This window comes from Cyprinus carpio, chromosome B2 (assembly GCF_018340385.1).
Source record: "Cyprinus carpio isolate SPL01 chromosome B2, ASM1834038v1, whole genome shotgun sequence".
Taxonomy (NCBI): Eukaryota; Metazoa; Chordata; class Actinopteri; order Cypriniformes; family Cyprinidae; genus Cyprinus; species Cyprinus carpio.
Genome location: NC_056598.1, coordinates 2,166,238 through 2,193,733, shown reverse-complemented (window position 1 = coordinate 2,193,733; position 27,496 = coordinate 2,166,238). Strand labels below are relative to the sequence as shown.

Below are 27,496 nucleotides of genomic sequence, written 5' to 3'. Positions count from 1 at the left end.
GTGTCTTGGAAAAGCAAAATAGTTTAAATGAACTTTGCACATTCATTAGGTGTGATTTCAGCAATTTTTTCCAGCTTCAAGTAGCTTGTCTTTTTTGACTAAGACACATTATTTCATTCATTTCATGTATTTATTTAGCACCGATAAACACAACAGCGGTTGACCATAGTGCTGTACCAATACAATAAAATCTAGGAAAAAGAATAGCATCGGTAAAATCAGAAGATAATTTAACATACAAAGTTTAAAAAGCCAAGATTTCAATTTAGTTCTAAACTCGTAGACAGAATTTGAAGCTTTCACTGATAAAGTAAAGTTTATATGAATGCAGAATTAACCATTTATTGAAATTGAATCACATTGTGGATCAAATGGTTCTGAATTAGCAAAAATCATTGGTTAAAAAAACAACAACAACAATAACAACAACTTTGACTTGTGAATTGAATTGATTTGTTGTCTAACAATTTTTTTTTATTTTTTATTCGTTGTCAAAATACCTGAAAATGGCCTGTCAATACATTAAATATATTAAAATATCACTTTAGGTTACTGATACTTGTGTGCAAACGAGTGAAAACAAAACAAAAAAAAAGTTCAAAATATAAGAAACAACATGTTTTTAAGCAACCGTGACGTAATATTGTACAATAGTATGCTTTGGATTGTAGTAAAAGGTTCTTTGAATCCAGGCTAAATAGGAAGACATGAGGAGGGAATCCCTTTGGCTGGTATAATGTCTTTATTTATGAATATAATTATGGATGTATTTAAAGCCACTGGCGCTGTTCTTGACTGTGAGTCATACACAAATAAACAGGTTCCAGAGTGATCCTGTGCCAGCTCTACCTACACCAGACATATTACAAAATTAATTCCCACCTTTTGGCATACAGTGCTACCAAAATGTACTTGGAGACACAAGTCTAATGTAAAAGTTTCTGTATCTGAAATGCTACTATATAGGATCGTTGTTCACTTTTCAGAATTTTTGTCTTTGAATCAGCCATTTTTAATGCTTTTTTTTTGTTTTTTTTTAAGTCTGTTCTTTTCACATTCACACAGGCGTCCTAGCAGACAATCACACTGACTATCAAGATGTTTCACAAACATTATGGGGTGCAGTACTAGTGCTCTATGATTTACATGATGCAGAAACATGGACAGAATCACGGAACCCAGTAATAAAAACTGATTTTTCTGCAGAATGTCATGGAAATTGCCAAAGTTTGCATGAATAAATCCAAAGTAGGTCTGTACGCTTACATCTCTGTGTCTCTCTTAAAGACTCTTAAAGTGTAAATGAATGGCGCAGATGCGGGGTTTTTAAATATTTAAGCATGTGTGACACTGTTTTCAGACATAAATACATGAACAACATCTTCATATCATATACAATGATACGTAAAGATTTTTACAGCAACCTATTAAAATAAAAGTTTGGTTTAAGTTGAAGAAATTGTTGCAGAAATATATTACAATTGTACAGCAGAACGTTAAAATAATAAAAATAATAATACAATCATTAAAACATATTTTTAAAGTAATAACTCATTTTTTCCCTCCATGTTTTAGTTTTAATTTTAATATTAAGTTGTTGTGCAGAACTAATGTTTGTTTGATTAAAAGATAAATTAAATTAATGTTTTATGCCTTCAGTTGAATACCAAAAAAAAAAAGCAACAGAATTTCTGGGGGTAGGTAAATAAACAAACAAACAAATAAATAAATAAATAAATAAATAAATAAATAAAGTTGTTATGCATTTAATTAAAATACATACTTTTTGATTATTAAATTTGAAAATAGATAGATAGATAGATAGATTGATTGATTTCATAGGGCTCTACTGTACCTGTACTGTAATGTAACTGACCTGCTGGGATTTGTTAAAGCGATGTATCTCATCGATGAACAGAATGGTCTTTCTCTTAAACAGACGCAGCTCATTCTGGGCCTGTTTGATGACCTCTCGCACGTCGCTGGTGGACGCACTGGTGGCCGAGAGCGTCACGAAACGTCCCGTGCCTTTCTTCTTAACAGAACTGGCGATAATATGGGCCAAAGTGGTCTGTAAACAACACACAGACAAACAATTTTATAACATTTCCTGACACCTAACAAGCCGTACTTGTAGGCTCAATTTAAATGAATGATAAAATTTGACACAAACTCCTTAGGAAAGGAACAGACACCCAACATTTGCTCTGCTCTGCTGTAAATCCATGTGACAATCTATAAAACACCAAAATAAATAAGAGAAACCAGACACTTGACACAGGGAGGTCTGTTCCTGAATCTGCCATCACTATGATGAGCTACTAACACAAACTGCACTGTCCACTACTACAGCAATCAAACACCCGCTTCTAGTCTGAAAACATCTGCCATACAAACACTGAAGGCAAGATGATAACCTGGTGAATGTGAAAATCAAAAAACAATTAATTACATACAGCAGGCAAAAACAAAACCAAAGCCTTCTGTAGGACCATTGCGTTCCTTTACTCTGTGCCATTATTTTCATGACAGCTAAATCTCATTACTGCAATACAGTCCAGTCCAGGCTTTTTAAAAATAGCACATTCATGTTCACTAAACGACCCTCAGGGACTATTATTCCAGCACATGCACCTGTCAGCCGCTAATCTGAGCCTTTCACACGGCTTAACGAGTCACTTTAGAACAGCATACAATTGGGACAACTAGCTCAAACAAAGCCAAAGACTTCCCACGATGTAACTTCTCAATTATTAATGAATCTAATTTGAATAATAATACTGAAATAGGCTCTTACCTCCTACAAAGAACAGAGCAAATGGTCTTTACTATTAGTCAAAATATTGACTCCAAACATGGAATGGAAAGGCTGCACTGGAGTCAGATAACACTGGCTGGATCAAATACAGTGATTATTATTCCACAGCGGCTGAATTATACTGAACCACTGGCTCTGTGTTTTAAGAGTCTCGTCTTGGAAATACACAACCCTTACTGTTCCAGCCAAAGAATCTGAGTGCATATAACAGCAATCACATGCAAGATGCAGCAAGCATGCAACATTTTGGAGAAATAATAAGAAATGCAAGTTTAGTGTGGACGGAAGGCCTAATTTATTTTTAAAGATATTAACCCTTTTAATCCCACCGGTCACAATAGTGACCGCAAAAAAGGTTTTCATTTATAAAGCTCTAAAAACCTTACTGACCGATGTTTTAGTGCACTTCCTGCAAATATGGAAAAAATAACGGGTCTCAATTAAATATGTGCAGTTTTACATGATTAGTGCAAATTGTCACATGACCAGAGCAGCCTATTTCCTGTTTGCACCTTGAGAAGATGATGCTGCATCACAGCTCCAAAACTAAAGGCTAGTAAAGTGTCTTAACATAAATATATGACAAAGACTTTTGGTACACATGTTCTTTAGTTTGTCTAGTATTAATATATGCATTCACATAGATTTAGTTTTGTTGAGTGTGGTCATAGAATGAGTCAACATGTTGATGGTCACAATAGTGTCCGGTGGGATAACAGTGAACTTAGGTACACAATATAAATCTAATTGCAGTTGCTGGTGAAAATGACAATAAAATGTTGCATTGACAAAATATTGCACTAAATTAAAAAATTAAATGTTAGAAAAAATGTACAGTAATGATGTGGTAATACTCTAAGCATTAATATAAAAAAAAATATTTTATATTTTACAATTTTTTTTTCTGTGTTCCTATCAATGTTTCATAAGTTTTTTTTTTTTTTTTTTTTTTTCTGCATAATAGTAACCCAAGAATGTGATCAAACAGTTTAAAATAGCTGGGCTAAAATATCTAACCATATTTATGACTGCAGAAATATGTTATTTCAGTTCACACATTATCCCACCGGTCACAATTGTGACCGAACATAAAACACAATTTTTCACACACTTTTCCAAAACAATTTCAAAAAATAATTATTGATTATTTCAAATGGTTACTAATGACACATAATTTGGATATTTTCATGTCTGGGAAAATTTGGGGATTAAACGGGTTAAAACATTTGAGATTTAAACATTTAGTTTACCCCAAAATGACATATCTTTGTTTCTGCTCAGCAGAAGAAAGAAACTCATACAGGCTGGTGCAAAATATTAAGTTTACCCACAAATTAATACTCTGCCATCATTTACTCAGGCTGTTCTAAACCTGCATGACACAAAATATAATTGTGAAAAAAGTTTTCTTTTGTGTTCTGCAGATAAAAAAAAATCCATACAGGTTTGAAAAGACATCTAAGAGTGTAACAAATGGTTATTTTGGAGTAAACTATCCTATAGTATATTTCAAACTATGAGAGAAGATTTTACAGGTCAGATACTTGTGAAAATGTGGGGAAAAAAATAAATAAAAAATTCTAAATTCAAGTAAACAATCAGTATACCACACAAATTGATTTATTCTAAACAGAGTCTCTGGGACCACGATAAAGACTTTTAAAACACATTCTCAAGTTGAAATCCGGTTTATAACATGTTTTCTTTCAGAGATACTGGGTCAAGGACAAAACGTCTCATTTTGGTGTCCACATCAAATTCAGTTTACTAAGTGTTTTTATATACTTGAGAAGCGTATTAAATTCAAGTGTCTACTTTAACGTTTAAAATAACTTTTTCCAAAACTAAATGAAGTGAAATAAAGCTCCATCGTCATAGCAACAGATACACTTATGTAAAAATGAAACAAACTTCATCAGACCTGTGCTTATTGAAATATTCAAATAATGCGATCGCACCTAATTTTATTACAGCCTATTAGAAAAGATTAAAAAGGTCTTGCTGATAAATGTGTGAAACCTAGTGGCTAATGATTCTAGTTCTCTAAATATGAGAGTACAAGAGTTTTTAGTATAAATTATTGTTACACTTAATGGCATTTTAGATACTGTATTAACTTTTTGTTGTTTTGATGCTTGGAAACCCCTCTTCATCGTTCACCTGCATGAGTCTGATCACACCCCCCTTAATAGAAGACTTGAAGGTGTATCTGGAGCAAAAGAGTGAACCAGCTACAAACCAGAGACCTTTCCACAGCCGGGTGGCCCCCAGAGGATGAGAGACGGGATCTCCTGTGACTGCAGCAGGGATCTGAGCAGGGTCTGCTCTCCGAGCAGCTTGTTCTGCCCGAAATACTCCTCCAGAGAGCTGGGTCTCAAGACTTCTGCCAAGGGTTTGTGATTGTTCAGCCTCAGCGCTCTTGGTGGAGATGCACCAGCTCCATCTGCACACTCGGGTTTCTCCAGCATCACTCCCAGCCCTGGAGCAGAGCTTTCTGGTTCGGTCCTCTGTTTCTGGTCGCTCGCTTTGGGTCTGGACTGGAACACGGAGAAGACTGCAGCAGCTGGATGGGCGTCTGGGGTGTTAGTGCGGGCCTTTTTGGACGGAGGTCCCGATGGTTCATCTTGAGCTGCTGTGTGATGAAGAACATCACCGCTCTGTAAACACTCGTCCAAGTGCGCGTTGATTCTGTCCGGATCAAAGTCACCGGCGCAAACCGGACACTTTACTGTAACACTGTCTGACACTTTCTCCGCCATCGTCGCGCGGTATCCCCTGTTTATTCACTAAGCTCTCACAGACATTTATCCACGTGTAGTAAAAAAAAGAGCGCTCTTCCGAGAGTTTATGACGCAGGGGGTTATTGTAATCTCGCGATATTCTTCTTTACTGACACAGCACACTTCCACATGAACTTCGAACCGCAGCCACAACTTTCTGAATCAATCAGACCTTCAGTTAAACTTCTAAAACATCCTGACGGTGTTCCCTGCACGATTTGTTCACTAACTACAGCGAGAAACAGATTCGACAGAAGTCTACATCGATTCATTTCTGAATGGTTCTAATGAACCGATTCTTTTTAATGAATCGTAAACATAAAATGCAAAAGTGTAGTCCGATTCCCGGATGGAGTGATTCTAATGAGTCGATTATTTTTATTGAATCAAACACAAACAGCTTGCAACTCACAGCGTAATATACTTCATATGACAAGGTTAAGATGTCAAGTAGAGAAGTATATAAAGATAAACTGTGTCACAGGTCGCAATTAAATATTAAGCTGCATTTAAAAATAAAATGTTGAAATTTAGAGTTTTTAAATTGCGAATGCTGCTTGTAAAGTCAAGTAAAACTGGGCATAAGAAAAAGTTAAATAATAAATTTTGAATGCTTTAAAATTTCTTTATTTTGTATGTTTGTGCATACTTATAGTGATGTTTTATCACCAGACCAGGTTGATATTACTGTATGTGTATCGACTGCTAAGCTAAATAATGAAATATATTTCACAGTGACTCTCTGTTGCAGAATTGTATTGATGCACTAATTGATTTCCCCTTTGTTGTACACATCTAGCTGTGGAAAGAAAGTAAGCCATGAGAGGCCAGTGCCTGACATGATGCTGCTGAGAAACACAGAGACTCCAGATGAATCTCCTCGAGTCAAAAGGGCCAGACTGAAGGCTGTGCATCGCTGCCCTGAAAGCATCGTTCTGGGCAAACTGGCCTTTTTCCACTATCTGGAGAGAGTCGAGACCTTGCGCTGCTTCTGGGAGCTGAAACATATCGAGCTTGAAGGCAAACAGGTAGAAATACAAGTACACACACACACACACACACACACACACACACACACACACACAGCTGAAATAAATATTATTTACATGTGATCTAAGTTTTGAATTCCATGCCAGTCATGTTGTGTTGCTAAAGCATAGCACTATTAACAGCTAGGTCACTGGTTTGAATCTTATAAAATGTTTAGCTTTTAGACTGCCAGTCCATAAATGTGCATTTATGGGAAAGTTTGAGGTCTTTCTCTCAAACCTTGGCTCCACAGAGATCAAACATTATCGACTGCTGCCATCCAGTGGAAGGCTTGTGCTGCAGACTCACATTAAGCACAAACAGCTGCATGGAAATCACCTAAAAGTCTACTGGATCAGTTGTTGGTTTGTTTTGAAAGAGTGTGTGTGCATTCCAATTCAAATAACAGCACAGATATTAAACAGGTTGCGATGGTAGTAAGAAAAGCTTACGAATGCATCTTAGAACAAAGTCAGAGAATGACAATTTGTTGATGAATTGGTCTTTAATTAAATATAAGACTGCACATGTACAAACCCGATTCCAAAAAAAGTTGGGACACTGTACAAATTGTGAATAAAAACAGAATGCAATGATGTGGAAGTTTCAAATTTCAACATTTTATTCAGAATACAACATAGATGACATATCAAATGTTTAAACTGAGAAAATGTATCATTTTAAGGGAAAAATAAGTTGATTTTAAATTTCATGGCATTAACACATCTCAAAAAAGTTGGGACAAGGCCATGTTTACCACTGTGTGGCATGCCCTCTTCTTTTTATAACAGTCTGCAAATGTCTGGGGACTGAGGAGACAAGTTGCTCAAGTTTAGGAATAGGAATGTTGTTCCATTCTTGTCTAATACAGGCTTCTAGTTGCTCAACTGTCTTAGGTCTTCTTTGTCACATCTTCCTCTTTACGATGCACCAAATGTTTTCTATGGTGAAAGATCTGGACTGCAGGCTGGCCATTTCAGTACCCGGATCCTTCTTCTACGCAGCCATGATGTTGTAATTGATGCAGAATGTGGTCTGGCATTGTCATGTTGGAAAATGCAAGGTCTTCCCTGAAAGAGACGATGTCTGGATGGGAGCATATGTTGTTCTAGAACTTGGATATACCTTTCAGCATTGATGGTGCCTTTCCAGATGTGTAAGCTGCCCATGCCACACGCACTCATGAAACCCCATACCATCAGAGATGCAGGCTTCTGAACTGAGCGCTGATAACAACTTGGGTTGTCCTTGTCCTCTTTAGTCCGGATGACATGGCGTCCCAGTTTTCCAAAAAAGAACTTCAAATTTTGATTCGTCTGACCACAGAACAGTTTTTCACTTTGCCACAGTCCATTTTAAATGAGCCTTGGCCCAGAGAAAACACCTGCACTTCTGGATCATGTTTAGATATGGCTTCTTTTTTGACCTGTAGAGTTTTAGCCGGCAGCGGCAAAGGGCACGGTGGATTGTGTTCACCGACAATGTTTTCTGGAAGTATTCCTGAGCCCATGTTGTGATTTCCATTACAGTAGCATTCCTGTATGTGATGCAGTGCCGTCTAAGGGCCCGAAGATCACGGGCATCCAGTATGGTTTTCCGGCCTAAACCCTTACTCACAGAGATTGTTCCAGATTCTCTGAATCTTTGGATGATATTATGCACTGTAGATGATGATAACTTTAAGCTCTTTGCAATTTTTCTCTGAGAAACTCCTTTCTGATATTGCTCCACTATTTTTCACCGCAGCATTGGGGGAACTGGTGATCCTCTGCCCATCTTGACTTCTGAGAGACACTGCCACTCTGAGAGGCTCTTTTTATACTCAATCATGTTGCCAATTGACCTAATAAGTTGCAAATTGCTGTTCCTTATATGTACATTTAACTTTTCCGGCCTCTTATTGCTACCTGTCCCAACTTTTTTGGAGTATGTAGCTCTCATGAAATCCAAAATGAGCCAATATTTGGCTTTCAACATTTGATATGTATAAGTTTATGATATTTGTTATCTATATTCCGTTTCTATTATGAATAAAATATAAGTTTTATGAGTTCTCATCCATGATTTGTATCCCAACTTTTTTGGAATCGGGTTTGTATATGCAGGAGCAGACAACTTATTTTTCTAATCGGGTTTGTATATGCAGGAGCAGATTGTGTATTTCTATTGGTCCTAACTTTTTAATTTATCCCAGTTCTCATCCATCTGACTTATAAAACGAAGGGTTCAGACTTGAGCTCCAGGGCGTCTTGGCTGAGGGCGAAAACTCATCACATTAAATTTGATATGACTTTAATGTATCTGTCGCGTGTATCTGTGATGTTTATATTGCCTGTGTGTTGACATTCACCATGAGTCACAGACATGTCCAGATGTCCAGCATGTGAGTGAATGAAACTAAAAAATTAAAAAACATCCTTGGAGCAGCATTGAGGGAAATATATGCACAGTTAATGATATCCGATTGGGACAATATGTCAGTTTATGTACTAGGGGCTGCCCAACACCAAGACACTAACATCTTATTATAGTTCAACCTTGAGTATATATTATGTGAACTGTTTGAATCTTTATAACATAAAAATACCATGGCCAGACGTGTGTCCAAACAAAGAACTGGACTGTATATATTTGGTGTCCATAGAATGATGTTTAGGACATACTCAGCGTTTCTGTTGAAGGAGCTGAAATCTGAAGTTTCATCTCATGTGAGCTTATCATATGCACTTTATTTTTATTTGGTCAGAGCTATATGTCGAGTTGAGAATCCCTTGTTGTTAGCGACACCTTTGGCCTTTAAGTGAACTGCAGCCAGCAACTTATCGCTTGCGCTTGCGATATATTGTTAATGAACATCCAGACATTGTTCACTCCTGAGAGCAACGTTTAGATGAATATGTAAATATGTGCACGCTTTCCTCTCAATAACAAAATATGCACAACAAAAATTACAGCAGTGAAAAAAGATCATTTTTTTATGAACCTCAACAAAAAATTACATGCAATTTTCATGATCCATCTTATTTTGATTCAATTATTAACATTTTGCATATTCTGCGATATGCACGACTGTATTTATATTCGTATAATTTATTATATACAAATATATTTAATACATAAACAACATATTTTATTAAAGTGAAATTATATATACATGAAAGTTAAATATATGCATGCATGTGTGTATTTATGTATACATAATAAATATACACAGTACACACATTATGTACAAAAAAATATTTTGGATGCACTTAAATCACAATTAATCATTGCACATCACTAATAAAAAGCTAATAATTAAATGATAAAACATTTAAAATTATTATTATTATTATTATTCACCATCAAAATAAAACTCTTCAAAAATGATGTGAAATATTATAATTGTTTACCTGCATGTCATGTGACCATAGGAATAATGTGTAATCAAAAAAACACAAAAAAAAAAAAAAAAAAAAAAAAAACATGAGCTCTGATTACAAGTATTTTAAAATGTAATCTAATCTAATTACAAATACTTAATATCAGAAATCTGATTAAGCATCTGATTTTTTTTTTTTTTTTTTTTTTTTTTATGTTTTGCGACAAACTGTTCACAAATTGGAAGTAAAAAGCGATTAATACATGATAATTCTTACATACACAGTGGGTACGGAAAGTATTCAGACCCCCTTAAATTTTTCACTCTTTGTTATATTGCAGCCATTTGCTAAAATCATTTGTTAATTTTTTTCCCTTATTAATGTACACACAGCACCCCATATTGACAGAAAAACACAGAATTGTTGACAACCAGTGCCTGGTTTTCTCCACACATACCGCTTAGAATTAAGGCCAAAAGGTTCTATCTTGGTCTCATCAGACCAGAGAATCTTATTTCTCACCATCTTGGAGTCCTTCAGGTGTTTTTTCATGTGTCTTGCACTGAGGAGAGGCTTCCGTCGGGCCACTCTGCCATAAAGCCCCAACTTGTGGTGAGCTGCAGTGATGATTGACTTTCTACAACTTTCTCCCATCTCCCGTCTGCATCTCTGGAGCTCAGCCACAGTGATCTTTGGGTTCTTCTTTACCTCTCTCACCAAGGCTCTTCTCCCACGATAGCTCAGTTTGGCCAGACGGCCAGCTCTAGGAAGGGTTCTGGTCATCCCAAACATCTTCCATTTAAGGGTTATGAGGCCACTGTGCTCTTAGGAACCTTAAGTGCAGCAGAATTTTTTTGTAACCTTGGGCAGATCTGTGCCTTGCCACAATTCTGTCTCTGAGCTCTTCAGGCAGTTCCTTTGACCTCATGATTCTCATTTGTTCTGACATGCACTGTGAGCTGTAAGGTCTTATAGAGACAGGTGTGTGGCTTTCCTAATCAAGTCCAATCAGTATAATCAAACACAGCTGGACTCAAATGAAGGTGTAGAACCATCTCAAGGATGATCAGAAGAAATGGACAGCACCTGAGTTAAATATATGAGTGTCACAGCAAAGGGTCTGAATAGGACCATGTGATATTTCAGTTTGTCTTTTTTAATAAATCTGCAAAAATGTCAACAATTCTGTGTTTTTCTGTCAATATGGGGTGCTGTGTGTACATTAATGAGGAAAAAAATTAACTTAAATGATTTTAGCAAATGGCTGCAATATAACAAAGAGTAAAAAATTTAAGGGGGTCTGAATACTTTCCGTACCCACTGTATCTCACCCCTTTAACAGCAGCGTTGGCATCTGAAGCGGAGGGAACCTGGGTGCCTTGTGGAGCATGAGCTCATTGCATAACAGTTGTTTAGAGATCACAAGGATGATGAGTGAGAGTGAAAAGAGAGCAGCCCATTCAAACAGCCTTATCTCTGCACCTGTCACTCCCGTTTTGCTGGAGACCGATGGGTTCATCTCTTCGGTCCTTCCAGTGCTCACAAAAAGAGGGCGTTTTTTAAAGGGAGTCCCTCAAACTGCGAAAGCTGCATTCTGTGCACCAAGTTTCCCATAACAGTCCGAGAGAAGAAATAATGACAATGGATTGTTTCTTCAAGGGCAGATACATTTGGATAGTTGGCAGCGTGTGTCTTATGGCATCGTATCTCTGGCACAGAATCTGGGGCTTACTCTCATACAGGAGAAAATCCAGATCCTCCACTTCAGCCAGTGAACAGGTAAATGTTGTTCTTACCGCTGATAAAAGCTGGAAAGTGGTAAGAACAACAACTAGATTTGCTGTTCATTTAAACCTTCAATTTGTGGTAATAGCAATTCAAAAATGTACTGTCACCTTCTTAAGTGAATCATTATTAGAGTCTGTTGAATGCGAATACATACTGACATCTGTACTGTTACAAACCGAATGATCGCTCAAGTTTGAAAATGGTTTATTTCTTTCAAGAAGTTCATAACCCTGCATTGCAAACATTGTCATAATTGAGAGATAAGACATTTATGATGCATGCAATTCAGTTCAGTCCAGACATTTTTAATGCATGCAATTCAAATTTTCATTTGACATGAGCAGACTTGATTAGCAAATTGTAAAACAATTTTACCACATTTGTTTATTAACCAAAGTTAGCATACTAAATAAGCATACTTCTAACTGATGCAGTGCTATATTTAAGCACACTGAGTGCAGTCACGCTTATGGAAACAATGTAAGCATTTGGCAGAGCACACTAAAGTGATGTAACACTGCATGTCACTTTCTTCAAACCTGATGCATAGTAGTCACAAACTCATTCACCTGTTTGACAGATAGATTGAGAGCTGATCAGCAGTGACGTAAAGACGCTGTCAACACCTGATGCAGTGAGTCACGCAGCTTTAAGACTTTACAACATGTTGACCGATGCCCTGTGCTGAGGTTTGAATAGTCTCTCATTTCACAAGACTGTGAACTGGAGTCATGCATAATCCAATGAGTCCATTTACGAGCACCTTCATGTCAAGCACAGCCATCGCTCAACATCAGGATCAATCAGTAAACAGTTACTATTAAAGCTATATTGATTCATTTCTTTAACATATCTTACTTTTATGTATTATGTATGTATACGGATTACTAGAACCGTAGAAAGTGGGAATGCAAACGGTTGAAAATGAAGCTATAAAGCACTTTTTGTCTGTCTAAAATAATTTCTGCATTGTCACTTTGTTGCAATATTAGTGTTTGATTTTCTTATTTATGATAGTTAATTTTGTGGTTCTATTTAGCTTGATTTGCCAATGCATTTGTAGTTTGTTCTCCCGAGGCCACCAAAGTTAGGCTGAACTATGTACTCTTTGAATCTATTATTAAAGTGTCAGGTGATTCAGTGCCGCCACACAGTTGCTATGTTTCCTGTCTGCACCTCAGATGAATGAGACGAGCGGCCCATAAGTTTGTCATGAGGCTGGATTTGAAATAGTCTGATGCTCACAAACAGATGCACCATCCATCATCCAATATATACATTCACAGAATAATATATATATATATAATTTGTGGTTGCGTCTAGTTCAGATTTTGCTGAGATAAAGTTTTAGTATAGCTTTAGAAAAAATTAAAATAAAAACAATATAAACTGGAAAGTTGCAGCAATAAATGAACAGACTAATATTCATAATCATCACATACTGTTTGTAGTGCAATGCAGTTGCAAGCCGTTTGTGATCCTTATTTTAGCTATTTATCAAAAATCTCTGGGTTTTTCATCCAAATGTTGGGTTTTCTGCTGTAGAGTCCACTCCAAACTAGGACAGAACAAATGTGCCAAGACTGTGAAAGTTGACATTAGCTCAAGCTATTTAACTCCAGTGCTATTCAAAGAATGTGATGACACAGAAAAGCCAATTCTTTCTTTTCTTTCTTTTCTTATGTGTACTGTATCTGCATGAGCGTCAGAGCATTACACATGCCTCTTGTGTTGTGTCTCGGTTCCGTCACTGGAAAGTTGGCTTGATCACAGGCAAAATGATACTGGTACTGCAGGCCAGGGGTCGCAAACCACCCTCAAATGTCCTGGGACACAGTGTTCTGGCTGGATGGAGGAGGTGATCAAGAGTCCCCTCACTCACACTCTGTGTTTATATGTGTCCATCTCTGGCTGTCTTTGGCACTCTCTGTAATTCTTAAATCAGATCTTATAAACAACATAAAAGCTCCTCCTCTCTCTGAGTGCACAGAGTACATTTACTCGCTCTGATGCAAAAAGCACATTGTTGCCGCATAAAAACATACACCAGTCTTGAAATACTTTGGATGCTCTTATTGAAAATATACAGTAAATGGTGTTTTATTGTGTACATTTTGCTCTACAGAACTTTACATTTGTGTATAGTCAGTACAATAAAAAGGCAAAAAATCTAAATGTGTTGAACATGTGCTCACCCCCAGGCCATGAGTTTGTTTCTTCATCAGGTTTGTAGAAATGTAGCATTGCATCAGTGTCTCAGCAATGGATGCTCTGCAGTGAATGGGTGCCGTCAGAATGAGAGTCCAAACAGCTGATAAAAACATCACAATAATCCACAGCACTCCAGTCCATTAGTTAACATCTGGAGAAGACAAAAACTGAAACAGTTTTTAACTGAGTCCATAGTCCATAATAACACTTCCTCCAGTGAAATAATCCATCCTCTGTTAGATTCTGATGTCTCTCTCACATCAAATTCCAGCCACATATTTGTTTAGAGGTGATTTGGCTTGTAAATGGTGTTTGATCTGTGCAGATTTCTGTTTCAGATTCAGACCAGACCACTTTATCACTGGAGGAAGTGTTATTATGGATTATGGACTTGTATTTTAGTTAGAAACGTCTTAATGCTGGATATGTTTCAGCTTTTGTCTTCTTCAGATGTTAACTGATGGACTGGAGTGCTGTGGATTACTTGTGGATTATTGTGATGTTTTTATCAGCTGTTTGGACTCTCATTCTGACGGCACCCATTCACTGCAGAGCATCAATTGCTGAGACACTGATGCAATGCTACATTTCTCCAAACCTGATGAACAAACAAACTCATTTACATCTTGGATGGCCTGAGGGTGCTTAAAATACATTTGTCATTGATTTTACCAGATGACAGAAACAGATACTTGAAACTTTTTTTTTTCTCCAATACAGGGTATTCCTGTGCTTCCATCGTCCTGTTACGATTACTCTCTTGTGTGTTTATTTACTCAACTTCAACTTTTCATCTTGCCAAAAGAACAATTCGTCCTTGGACCAGATTGGGAACTTGAACTAGTTCAGGTCTCAAAATCTTTGTCCCACCTTGTCCAAGAGATGAAACATTATGCCTCAATCTCTATTTGAGAATTCATTTCGGCACAACATGTGTTATTTAGCTTTCACATCAGCTCATGAATGGTCTGAATGTGGTGTATGTCAGCTTGGGCAGCTCTGAAGCTTCTTTTCCACGTGTTCGTCACTTGCTCACCGTAGCACAGCACACTGAAACTTGGCCTTATACTCAGTATGGCTGTATTACCTCCATCTATCAGGTTTCATAGTAAACTGCTAGTGATATAAACTCAAGTGAGCTCTTCTGCTTGCTCCTGTTTACTCCACAGCTGCACTGTTTTGTTGTCTTGAAATGGTATGGGCCTCCTCTGGTGTCTTGTGTTACTCTGACTTCGGCTGTCCAAACGTATACTCTGGCTAAGAGAGCTGATGTGGTTTTCTTGGATATGCTGATGGGCTGACATATCAAATACTTTGCTGTCAGTCAAACTCACGCTGGGACAGAGGTGTATGTAGAGGACACACACTGTGTACCCTGACATCAATAAAATCATTTCTAAATCAGGAATATATGATGTAACTTTTATAATTTTAATTAATTGAATTAATATAATTTATTGAAAACCAAAAAGTTTATATAATATAATTTTATCAAAATGAAATTTGACTTAATTTTTAAGAAAATTAAGCATATTTGGCTGAAAATGACTGTCAATGAGTAAATCTCTCATTATTAGGCTTAATTTGGGGCAATTTAAATACTAAAAAAACAACAAATTATTAAATTAACAACAATTAATTAAATGGAATTTACTGTAAAACATTACTGTATTATAGTATAACAATTATTTTACCCAAATATTTTTCCTGATTTTAATGCAGTGGGAGTATGTTTTTTTTTCCAGGTTTCTATACAATGATGCATTAATGTTCTTGTTTTTATAAAGCAGATGTCCATGGATTGTGTCCCTGAACACTTTGTGCTGTCTTGTCACACAGTATCTATTTAGTCTAAGACAACATAGAATGACCGCTGTCTGCATTTCTACTCTGTTATCTGCTGGTGTCCCAGGACAGGTGATGCACACCCTTATGTAAATGATGTCTCACTTTTCACAGCACCGTCAGTGTCAGATGTCTTCTGCCTGAATATTGTTAAAATAAACAACAGAAGTTTCCTTCTCTTGAGACTTGATAATGGCCAATGCATTTTTAATTTTTAATTTTTTTTGGTGCAATATTTACTGAATTGCAAGTAAATCTATTTATTTCAGCGTATTTGTGTATGCCTTATTTTGTAGCCTGCAAATTTGTTTATATACAGTATATCCACATTGTCACCATCTATAAGTCAAATGATGCATGTGACTACGAGACGATGACTGTTGTGTTGGAGTAGCACCCCTTTCTAATGTTATTCTGGGAGAAGACATCTGGGTTTGCAGCATGTGAATTAAATCTGAGACATATGTAATTTAAGAGGATATTTGATATCTTTCAAGGACAACATTATGACTGAACTCAAAAATAATTTATTTATGGCGATCTGAACTGGGTCGAGTGACCTGTATTATAGGGCAGATGTGGGGAGGGTGAAGGGGGGCTTCATATTTCATCCTCTAAGTTAAAATTGATCCATAACTGTCATATCTGTGGATGAGTAAGCTGTTTTAGATGACTGGAGAGGGTGAATCAGTCAGAACACTGACACTGGCTCTAGTTTCAGTTGTGAGAGGGTCAAAAGTTTTCCACAGGCTCCTGTTTTCTCGTAGTAGCGTGCCATCTTCTGCCATGCTGTTTGTAAATCAGAAGAAACATAATCTTGTTTATATATAAAAACAGCCTAAGATTAGGTTGTTTTGTTTGGAGCCCCTAAAAAGGACATGGTGATGGTAAAACCATAAATAAATACATTTTTAAAAAAAGGAGATGGGAAGAAAAAAAATCTGATGGAAATAATGTGTGGTGAGAGGGAAATTTTATTCAAATAATTTTTTCATTTCTTATTTCAATGCTTCTGTGAGCACAAGCAAAGTTTCCCGGGAATGCAATGCTTGTGCAAGAGAATGCAAATGTTTTGCGAGAGAACACAAAGTTTTTCTAAAGAATGCAATACTTTTGTGCAAGAATTGTGAATAATTTTGAGAGAGTGCAAATGTTTGTGAGAGAATACAACATTTTTCGGGAGAACACAACAGTTGTGCTAAACAGAACACAAATGATTTGTGAGTGAACGCAACATTTCTTGGATGAATGCAGTATTTCTTGGGGGAATGCAATACTTTTGTGAGAGAATTGTGGAATATATTGAGAGACCATAAATGTTTTGCGAAAAGAATGCAATGTTTCTTGGGAGAACAAATGCTTGCAAGAAAACACAAATGCTTGGTGAGAGAATAGAACATTTCTTGTCTGAACACAGTACTTATGGGAGAGAATGCAAAGTTTCTCTGGGGAATGCAACACTTTTGCGAGAGAGCATTAAATGTTTTCAGATAGAATGTAAATGTTTTGTGAGAAAAATGCAACATTACTTAGGGGCAACACAGTACTTTTGTGAGAAAACGCAAATGGTTCGTAAGAGAAAGTGATGCTTTGTAGGGAAAAGCTGTTCTTTTGAAAGAGAAGTTTCTCTGGGGAACGCAATACTTCTGATATTTTGGTTCCATCACCAGGTCATCACCCTCTGTATTTTTCTTCAATTTTACCCATCATTTTTAATTGATCTCTCCATATGCTCTTGGTTTCCCCAATTCCTGTCCTCATTCCTTCTGAATTCGAGCCCTTGGAATTCCTGGCAAGTTCCATCAGTGTGAAATCATAAAAAACATGACATCTCGGATCAAACCTCTCAAGGTGAAAGAGAAGTCGGTGCTCAAATTTCTTTCCATTCATTTTCTGAGCAGCACTTTCTGGAAACCGGGTGTCTCCGGGGCCCCTTTGACACCTGGTAGGGAGGCATCTGACATGGCTTCAGCACTCAGAGCTTCTCAGATATCATACAGCAATTCCTGAGCCAAACATAGCCCCTCCCCGGGACCTGCTGACGTAAAACCTCCCCATACCGGTTACATTTACTGAGACCGGCTCATTCCATTCTCAGTGTGACATCCACTTGGTAGAGGTTCATAGAGTGTTCAATGGAGACGAAGAGATGGACGGATCAACTTGTTATTGTGGGATTTAAAATGTCTTGTTTTTGTCCGGCTTCTGTTTCGTATGAGTTTCCCACTTGGCTTATTGTTGGATTATCTTTTTGATCCAGCTACTGTACATCCTCTACAGGTGAATCTCTGTTAGTTTGTCCACAAGTCTAGTTGGTTGTAGTTAAGACCATGAGTTCTGCGAACTCTAGCACAGGTATTGACCTGCTCCAGGTCAGGATTGATTCCTTGAGCAGCAAAATGGACAGGCTCATAAGTATCCAGGAAAAAGTGCTCATCCGACTCGACGGCATGTCTCAGGACATTGGTGGAATTGAGAAAGACGTTGAAACTCTGAAAGTGGAAAAGGAGGAGATCCATTTTCCTCCAGTTATCCGTACAGGACCAGCCAATGAGATGAAGGAGATGTGCCAAGAAATGAACAGCATCATGTTGGCAGTAAATCAACGTTCGGAGCAGCAAACCCAGAAGCTGGAGGGAATGGAAAGACTGGTGATGAGCATTCAACAGGTGGTCAGCTTTATTGGAGAAACTGTGAAAACTACCAAAATCATGGATATTATGTTCAAATGGCCGGCTTCTTGGAAGAGTAAAGCAGCTTCGGCCCTCAGGTCCAAAGAGTGTAAGATCAAGCTGATCAGAAAGTGCCAGGCCTCAGATAACAATGAGCCTGTCACCATAAAGGTGAGTTAAATCTCCCGATGGAAGATCATCAGAGTATGTGCAACTAGGTGTGAAGACGACTGAATGAAAGAAGCAATGTTCCAATTCCATTCATTACATGGAAAGTAAAGATAGAAGATATGGTCTTCAAAAGGTCGACACTCACTTGGCCATTAAGCCAGTCACTGAAGTTAGATTGACTTTGGTACCTAAATTAGTCTTCTTAGTTTCTTCCTTGTGGCATCATCATGATTTAAATGATTAGAAAGGAGAACAGTGACTTGGAAAAAGGAAATAGATTAAGTCAGCTGGAATTATGTGTTGGGCTATGGTGCCACATTAGGGAAACCATGTCATTTATGCATTCATTTGCCTTATTTATATTTCATATGGCAGAGCAGCACTTTTATGCTTTAACACTTTTACAACTATTTCCAGACTAACAGTGCTTCCTAACAACCCATCTCACTCATATTGTGTCCACAATTAAAAGTTCTAAAGATCCTCTTGAATGAGGGCCCAAAAATTTTGAGTCTTATGATCTCAAACATCTTGGATAAAAAAAATTCTTGCTTCATTGTGCTAATTTTATAGGTTTATGAACCACGCGGTTGTGCATTTTACAAGAATTGTGATGTCACAGTTGGCGACCCTGGAAGAATTGCTAAAATTTGCTTTACATATTACAGTTGTGTATGTGTGTGTGTGTATGTGTGTATTTATTTTGTTGCAGAAAAAAACAAATACCTTTTTACACTTCAAACTATTTCCTTCATCTTTTGTCTTTGCTATATTTTCTTTTTGCTCCTAAGGTACGAGATCACAAAGTTAAAGATGGGAAGTTTCGTCTGAGCCTCAAAGGCCTTAAAGCACAGAAGAAGAAGAGACCACCTGATTCAGCTGGTAAAATGCAGTAGAAAACTTGAAAACATGACACTTACATTTAACACCATATAGACAAAAAGCTTATTAATATGACATGGCTGAATACCTTATGGCATATACTCGATGCAAAAATCATTTAAATCACATCGGGCACAATTAATTAGTATTTGTATATGTAAACCATTGATAAACCATTTGCACCTAGTCTTTTGCTTTACTATGTTTATATTACGGTAGATGCAGTCTCTTTGAAGAAGCAGGCACTGTTGCTTGAAGAGGTTCAGAAACTAAATCAAGAGAATGCAGAACGCTCTGAAGCATCCCAACATCTGGAGAAAGGCATGCAGAAATCAGAGGATGGCTTGGTTACTCCAATTCAGCAGGACCTTATCCTTGAGGAAGCCAAGCCGCTTGAACCTGAGCAAGAGAAGAGTTTGAAAGAAGAAAATGAGGTCACTCTGGATCTGAAAGAAGATGAGATGAAAGACGCAGACCCAAAGATAGAAGAGGTCCAAGCTGAAACACCTAAATTAGTGGAAGAAGAGAGTAAGGAGCTGCCATTAGAGACCACAGGCATACTCAAAGATCAGGAGGTAGAGGGTATGGAGGACCAGACCATTACCAATGGTCCTTCAGAACCTGATATTACTGATACAACGCCTGCTACACCAACTGAGCACTCAGTGCAAAGGTGAGTTGTGAATCTGATTGGGTTTCCATGTCATATACAAAATGACCAAAAGTATGTGAACCCCGTCTTGTAATTCATGGGTTGTGCAAGTCCAATAATTTCATTAATGACAAACCTCAATTTTACTGCATTCTAGAGAATTCTGTGCTTTCATCATTCTGGCATGATTATGTGCACAAAGCGAATGTCTGTATAGACATGGTTAACTGTGTGTCCACTGTCCAGTGTGCAAGGACTTGACTGGCCTGCACAAAGCCTAGACTTTTATTGAACACCTTGGATGTGAATTAAAAGCTAACTGGGAGCCAGAACCCATCACCCCACCTCACTGATGTTCTTGCAAATAAGATTTGAGCTTTGGTTTTCCTGTCTTCAGCCTCTGTTCTGTTTGTGTTCTTTCAGCATTGAGTCTGAGCAGACAGATGAGGTGACCACCAGCAGCAAACGACGTGTGACAGAAGAAGATCTGGGTTTGGAGGACCACAAGAAGAGCAGGGTTGAGGAGGGAGAAGACAAGAGTGAGGGGGAGCCACAGGAACCTGAAGGTCTGTGTGGTGTTTTCAAAGCCGATGGTGTGGAATTCCAGCTAGATTTCAGCAAACTGAAGAAGGAGAGCTATGAGGATGAAGATTACAGTGATCACTTCTTCATTGGTAAGTCAACTTTAAATATTCTACTGACTTTAAGTAGCTTTGCAACTACATGTCAGCTAACTCTCATTAGAGTATTAGTACCCTGTTAGGTAAGGGTTAGTAAAATAAATTGAGATGCATGTGCAAAGTTACCCATAGTCAGAACAATTTTGGGGAGCATCAAAATAAAGTGTTAGCAGGCATTAAGTTGACAGTCTACTAATATGCTAATGACTGCTACTTGACATGTAGTTGAAAAGTTACTTATTGTTAGTGGAATGTCTAAAGTGGGCTATCAAAATTAAATGATTCTAAATAGTGGAATATGTATCTTGCAATCTCATAATCCACCATTTCACTAATTTACCAGTTTGCTACAACAATTATCTACAATATATTGAGTAGGGATGCATGATATTATCGGAACGTTATCAGAATGGGCTGATAATGATTTAAAATGTAAATATCGGCCGATATTAAAAATTATGCCAATATGCCTTGCTGGTAAGATGAATAACTCACATTATGAAAACTTAAATACAAGGAGGTCTAAAAGATTAACCAAGATAAACCAAGTTTTGGTTTAGACCATCTACAAATGTTAAATCTTCAAATAAAATGTTATGGTTACCACTGCATTTGTCAAATAAATAAATAAATAAATGCAGTGATTGATTTATAGTTAATTTATAGTTATTTTCAAAGCTTTCAATGTACTCTGATTCTAAAAGAACTTAATTGGTTATTTAATTCTAACAAGTAAGTCTTTGTTAAAAACTACCCCCCCCCCCCCCCCACACACACAGCCAAATAAAAGTTTATAATCTCTGCACAGGAGAGACTTAGTGTTGTTTCCTAACAAAAGGAAATATATCGCCATTGTCTATCTGCAAAAATGAGTTGACAAATATTGGCATATCCAATATCGTGTATCCCTAATACTGAGTTGACATATAAAATATAGTTATATAATGTTTATGATTATCTAAGATCATCATAGTGATATTTCTACTAGAAATACTAACTTCAAACAGCACAGTTAACCGACGTCAGTCAAATATTTGGACTAACAATCCTCCATAATTACTAAAATACACACTTTACAAAATAAACTATCTTCACAAACAAAACCACATTCATAAAAAACATCACATTTATTAAAAATTATTTTTGGAATGAAATTCATATACAGGTCCTTCTCAAAAAATTAGCATATTGTGAAAAAGTTCATTATTTTCCATAAGCATAATGAGAATTTATTTTTTGTCTACAAAACAAATTTATATATATTTGAATAGACCTTTTTACAGCCCACGTGATCAAATAGTTGCGTGCGCATTTGGCAACGGAAAAGTGGTGTTGTTCCCCAGTGGTTCTAACGTGTTAGCAACTCAGAAAGTTTATCAAAACGGTTTCCCAGCATCAAAATGTCTGGTTGTTGCGTTTACGTTGCACTAATCGATATTATATTTCACCAATGGGCTTAAGTTTTATAGGATTCTGACAGGATCACGACTGTTTTTTCAGAAGAACCGGCGGCGCCTGTGGCTGCAGGAGATTAAATAACCTTTTCTGTCTGTGTTGCTTAATCCACTCGCGTAGCTTGACATGCTGCTGATTCTCGCCAAAACAAATTTCTAATATTTGAATAACTTCAAGTCTTTAACAAATAAAACACCAATCAACTATTAAAAAACAACTTCAAACCAAAAACGAATCAAAAACTAATCTACCATCCCAATATGCATCCCATGTTTGCAAAAAAAAAAAATAAAAATAAAAAAAAAATCAGAATAATGAGAAAATTGCCTTTGAAGTTGTCCAAATGAAGTTCTTAGCAATGCATATTACCCTTTACTTAATATCCTATTTTGATATATTTACGGTAGGAAATGTACTAAATATCTTCATGGAACATGATCTTTACTTAATATCCTAATGATTTTTGCCATAAAAGAAAAAACTATAATTTTGACCCATACAATGTTTTTGTTTTTTTTTGGCTATTGCTAAAAATATACCCCAGCGACTTATGACTGCTTTTGTGGTCCAGGGTCACATATGTGTCTGGTCAACATGCGCGTCAACTGTTTAACCTTCATGTTTGTTCTCCATCTTCTCCTGTCCTGCAGATTGCACCCCACCTCCAGCAGCACCCTTCAACCACCGCGTGGTGTCGGCCAAACCCAACCAGATTAACAACTTCTACACTATCAACCGACAGGAGGTTCTCGGAGGGTCCGTTGAAGTATTTTCTTGCAGTTTGGAACCGATTGCTGAGAACAGAATGTTTTAGAGACGGTGTTAATTCTGCTAATCCCTTCAAAGGCTAATTGCGTAACCTTACAGTCGGTCTCCACTCACTCGATTCATAACTTCAGAGTCAAGCCAGTTATTTTTACATTGAGATTTCAGGGTATGTGAAACTGTACCTCTGCGCCAGCTGGAAACTAATCACTAGGTGTGAATTCATCTCTTCAAAGGGAATGTTCTTCTTGTTGTTAATGCAATAGTATCTGAAAAATATGACACCCCCACTGCATTACAACAGAGTCCCAGAAGTCCTTCTTGGTCTGCGCCTCTAAGTTTTTTAAAATGGCGTTTTTCAGATACAGTGGCTCCAAAAAAGTATTTGGACACTTAAGCCACACTTAGAAATGTGTGAATGTCATCAAAAATATCAGAGTGTCTATATCTGCGCACAAATACTGCAGGATCTTTTCTCAGAACTAGTGTTTACGTTCCACTTGGTTACATTTTATTTTGACAGCCTACTTTAGACATTCTACTAACTATAAGTAACTATAAGCAACTGCATTAGTTGTATTAGTAGACTGTTATGGTTTGGGTTAGTAGAATATGTTGACCTGTATGTGCAAAGTTACTTTTAGGGACTATAAAAATAAAATGTTAGCACTAGTAGATATTAAGCTAACACTTAACTAATGACTGCTAGTTGATATGTAGTTACTAATAGTTAGTATAATGTCTAAAGTGGACTATCAAAAGAAAGTGTAATCGTTTTTCTAGGTGTTTTATCTGATAACTGCTTTTAACTCCTTTCAGTGGTCGATACGGTCAGGTGCATAAATGCATTGAAAATTCCTCTGGACTTACTTTGGCTGCAAAGATAATCAAAGCTAGGAGTCAAAAAGAAAAGGTACATTTGATATTTCTATTTTATTTATTTCAGTTTTTGATTTAATGCAATGTGTTACTTGTCATTTCTTTGTAATTATTTGTCAAGTTTTCGGTGGATTGGTTGTATTCCACAGGCTCAGTGGTTTACACACAGTGCTCAGTTGTAAAATCATATTTTAATGTGCTTTATCTGTCAGGAGGTGGTGAAGAATGAGATTCAGGTTATGAACCAGCTCGACCACGCTAACCTGATCCAGCTCTACGCCGCCTACGAGTCCAGGAACGACGTCATCCTTGTACTTGAATAGTATGTGCATTTTAACTGGTTCATTATTACTCACTAAATATAATAAAACATAAAAAACAATCAAATCAAATCAAATCAAAACATTTACAAATGCATAGTTTTATATATTCTTCATAATTTTGAATTTTGAATTCGTACCTGTTTTTTACCCAATTTTCATTTATTTTTTTGTAATGTGCGATTAATGTAAAATCATAATAATGTATTGTGTAATTTATTCTTTCATGTGTATATATATATATATAGTCCTACATTGCTGCAGAGTGACTAAAAGTTGTGATGCTACTTTTTCTTTGACTTTACCATTGTAATAATAAAAACTTTGTTTAATACTTACATTAACATTTAGTCATTTAGCAGACACTTTTATCCAAAGCAATGGACAATGGAAGCAATCAAAATCAACAAGAGAGCAATAATATGCAAGTGCTATGACAAGTCCCAGTTAGCATAACTAATACTTCTGATAATGAGTAAGTTGTAACCACGTTAATTAAACTGATTCTGTGCTGGTCTCTCTGAACAGTGTTGATGGAGGTGAACTCTTCGACAGAATCATCGATGAGAACTATAAGCTGACGGAGCTCGACACGGTGATGTTCATCAGGCAGATCTGTGAAGGCTTGCGCTACATGCACAAAATGTACATCCTCCATCTGGACCTAAAGGTACAAGCAGAGACCCAGCGTAATGCAACAATAAAAACACTTACATCGAAAAAATATGATCTGTCATTGGCCCTCAGAAGAGAAAAACGGCCGACATTCCTCTAGTTTTAAAGCAAACAAGCAGAGTAACCTTCATAACCCTTGCTGTTTCTTGTGGCCTGCAGCCAGAGAACATTCTGTGTGTCAGCAGACTCACAAATAAAGTCAAGATCATCGACTTCGGACTGGCCAGGAAGTAAGTGCACTCACGGCACTGATGTCTTTGTTCAGAAATGAGAAAGCGTCTGAGTTAAGAGCCGCTGGTTCTCTTCAGGTATCAGCCCAGAGAGAAGCTGCGGGTGAATTTCGGGACGCCGGAGTTTCTCTCTCCTGAGGTGGTCAACTTTGATTTTGTGTCGTTCAACACGGACATGTGGAGTCTGGGCGTGATCACGTACATGCTGTGAGTCACACGTGGTGTTACACACACTCTAACATGTTTAGCTGAACTAAAATTTGCATTTTACAAAACTTCCCCGTTTAATTTTATGTTTAAATTATGTACTGTATAGTTTATTGGAGTGCATTTTACAAGAAAATACTATTTTAGACTTTCTACTTTAAAATTTTGCGTTTAATTCAGTGTGTTTAATAGCAATTTCCAAGTGAAAAATGTTTTAAAAGAAAATCCTACATCATTTTTTTTCAATGTTTATATATTATTATATTATTCAGTCTTTTATTTTCAGATTTTCTGTTTTAGTAATTTTGTTCTGTACTTTTATTATTTTTGTTTTTTTTATATTTTTACATTTTATTTAAGTTTTTGATTTTACTCAGTGTTTCTTGTAATTAATTGTGAAATATACTTGCAATTTCTGAGTGCAACTTGTTTCAAAGTAAATCCTACACCAATTTAAAGTTCTCTGTTTATATGCTGTTGTAGTAATTAATAATTTGAATAATTGATACGTTTTTTTATTTATAAAATGTTGTTTTTATGCTAGTTTTAGTTTTAGAAGTTTTGTTTTGTGCTTGTCATTTTATAAGTTTTATTTTAACATTTCTATTCATTTTATTTTTTTATTTTATTTTAATTTTTTTACTTCATTGCATTAATTGCCATCCTTTGTAATTATTTGTGAAATTTTACTAGCTATTTTTCTGAATGAAAACATCTTCAAATTAAATCCAACAACAAAACACCAGTGTTTATAAACTATTATAATATTTAAGTAATATTTTGACTTTTAATTTGATATAAGTATTTATACATTTATTTTAACATGTTCCGTTTTCATGTTAATTTTAATTTATGTTATAGTAATTTTATTTTTGTGTTTTTGTAATTTTTTTAGTAGTTTAGTAGTTTACTAGTTTTTTATATTTCTCTATTTTTTTAATTTATTCTATTTCATAATATATATTTATTTTATAAATATGCTATTTTTATTGATTAATTCAGTGAGTTACTTGCCATTTTTTTGTAAATTATTTGCAAAATGTACAGTAAATAATTCATTCAAAGTAAATCCAACACCACTTCGTCTGTGTGTAAATTGTATTTTCCAGGCTCAGTGGTTTGTCGCCCTTCCTCGGGGACGATGACAGTGAGACCCTGAACAACATTTTGGCCTGTCAGTGGAACTTCGAGGAGGATGAATTCTCAGAAGTCTCAGAAGAAGCCAAGGATTTCATTTCCAAACTGCTCGTGGTGGATAAAAGGTGCTCAAGAGATGAATAAACACATTAAAGAGACAGTCGAGATCATTACTCTGCATGATGATGATGAGATGGTTATTTGGCCTTTAGTTGCATCATTCACATTCAATCGTAGTGCAGTGGCAGGAGATCACACATCACCCTTGCAGGACTGGAACTCAAAAGCTTGTGTTTATGGCCCAGGGTTTATCTTTGTGTGTGTGTAGCTGGAGGATAGGAGCCACCGAAGCGCTGAAGCACCCCTGGCTGTCGGATCCAGCCGTTCACTTCCGGCTGCATCAGAAGGTACAGCCTGCATTTAACAGAAGACGCTCGCAAAAATCTGTGAATTATGAGATTGCTTTGAACTTCTACAGTAAGTGTATCTTGGTTTTTTCTTCACAGAAAAATAGATGCCGCTCGCGCAGAAACTCTTGTCTGCCTCCACCTGAGACCTAATGTAAGTCCACTGTCAATAAATCACATGAACTGGGGAAATTTGCTTTTTATGTCCAGTTGATGACGTTTTATTTTCTGTTTCAGGGACCAAGCCTGCTGTGGAACCATGAGGATTTACTGGACATTATATTACATACAGACACACTGCATTCACTGAAACTTCCCCCCATAACATCGACAACATTTCTTGAATTACAGCTATATGTCATTTAAGCCTATTCCAGGATTTGAAGTGAAGATGTAATTTGATTTTGCAGAATTTCATCCGGCCTCATAAAATTCTTGTTTTGGGTTTCATTCACGGATTCTGAAATAAAGTAGAAATCAAAATGGGCAGTTCACATGAAAATAAAAAAAAAAAAAAAAAAAAAAAAAAAA

The 27,496-nt window shown here is 36.6% G+C and overlaps 2 protein-coding genes across 5 annotated transcripts in view; one reads left to right on the top strand and one right to left on the bottom strand.

The window, feature by feature from the left end:
• Window positions 1-5,867, bottom strand: part of wrnip1 (WRN helicase interacting protein 1) — a 13,737-nt gene extending 7,870 nt beyond the window's left edge. The window contains exons 1-2 of one of the 2 annotated variants that reach the window (XM_042717700.1): window positions 5,065-5,867; window positions 1,877-2,071 (exon numbers count right to left, since the gene is read on the bottom strand). In XM_042717700.1, the coding sequence (XP_042573634.1) occupies window positions 1,877-2,071; window positions 5,065-5,577 (708 nt within the window). In that variant the 5' untranslated portion in view covers window positions 5,578-5,867. The remainder of the gene's footprint in view (window positions 1-1,876; window positions 2,072-5,064) is intronic. The other variant, XM_042717701.1, reaches the window with a different exon arrangement.
• Window positions 1-27,496, top strand: part of LOC109103275 (myosin light chain kinase 3-like) — a 27,663-nt gene extending 167 nt beyond the window's left edge. The window contains exons 2-15 of one of the 3 annotated variants that reach the window (XM_042717698.1): window positions 6,398-6,626; window positions 19,468-19,558; window positions 19,778-20,231; window positions 20,634-20,884; window positions 22,996-23,101; window positions 23,930-24,023; window positions 24,202-24,311; window positions 24,838-24,979; window positions 25,144-25,214; window positions 25,293-25,421; window positions 26,531-26,683; window positions 26,887-26,965; window positions 27,065-27,119; window positions 27,203-27,496. In XM_042717698.1, the coding sequence (XP_042573632.1) occupies window positions 6,398-6,626; window positions 19,468-19,558; window positions 19,778-20,231; window positions 20,634-20,884; window positions 22,996-23,101; window positions 23,930-24,023; window positions 24,202-24,311; window positions 24,838-24,979; window positions 25,144-25,214; window positions 25,293-25,421; window positions 26,531-26,683; window positions 26,887-26,965; window positions 27,065-27,118 (1,963 nt within the window). In that variant the 3' untranslated portion in view covers window position 27,119; window positions 27,203-27,496. Of the gene's footprint in view, window positions 1-6,397; window positions 6,627-11,486; window positions 11,769-17,906; window positions 18,677-19,467; window positions 19,559-19,777; window positions 20,232-20,633; window positions 20,885-22,995; window positions 23,102-23,929; window positions 24,024-24,201; window positions 24,312-24,837; window positions 24,980-25,143; window positions 25,215-25,292; window positions 25,422-26,530; window positions 26,684-26,886; window positions 26,966-27,064; window positions 27,120-27,202 lie in introns of those variants that run through there. The other 2 variants (XM_042717699.1, XM_042717697.1) reach the window with 2 other exon arrangements.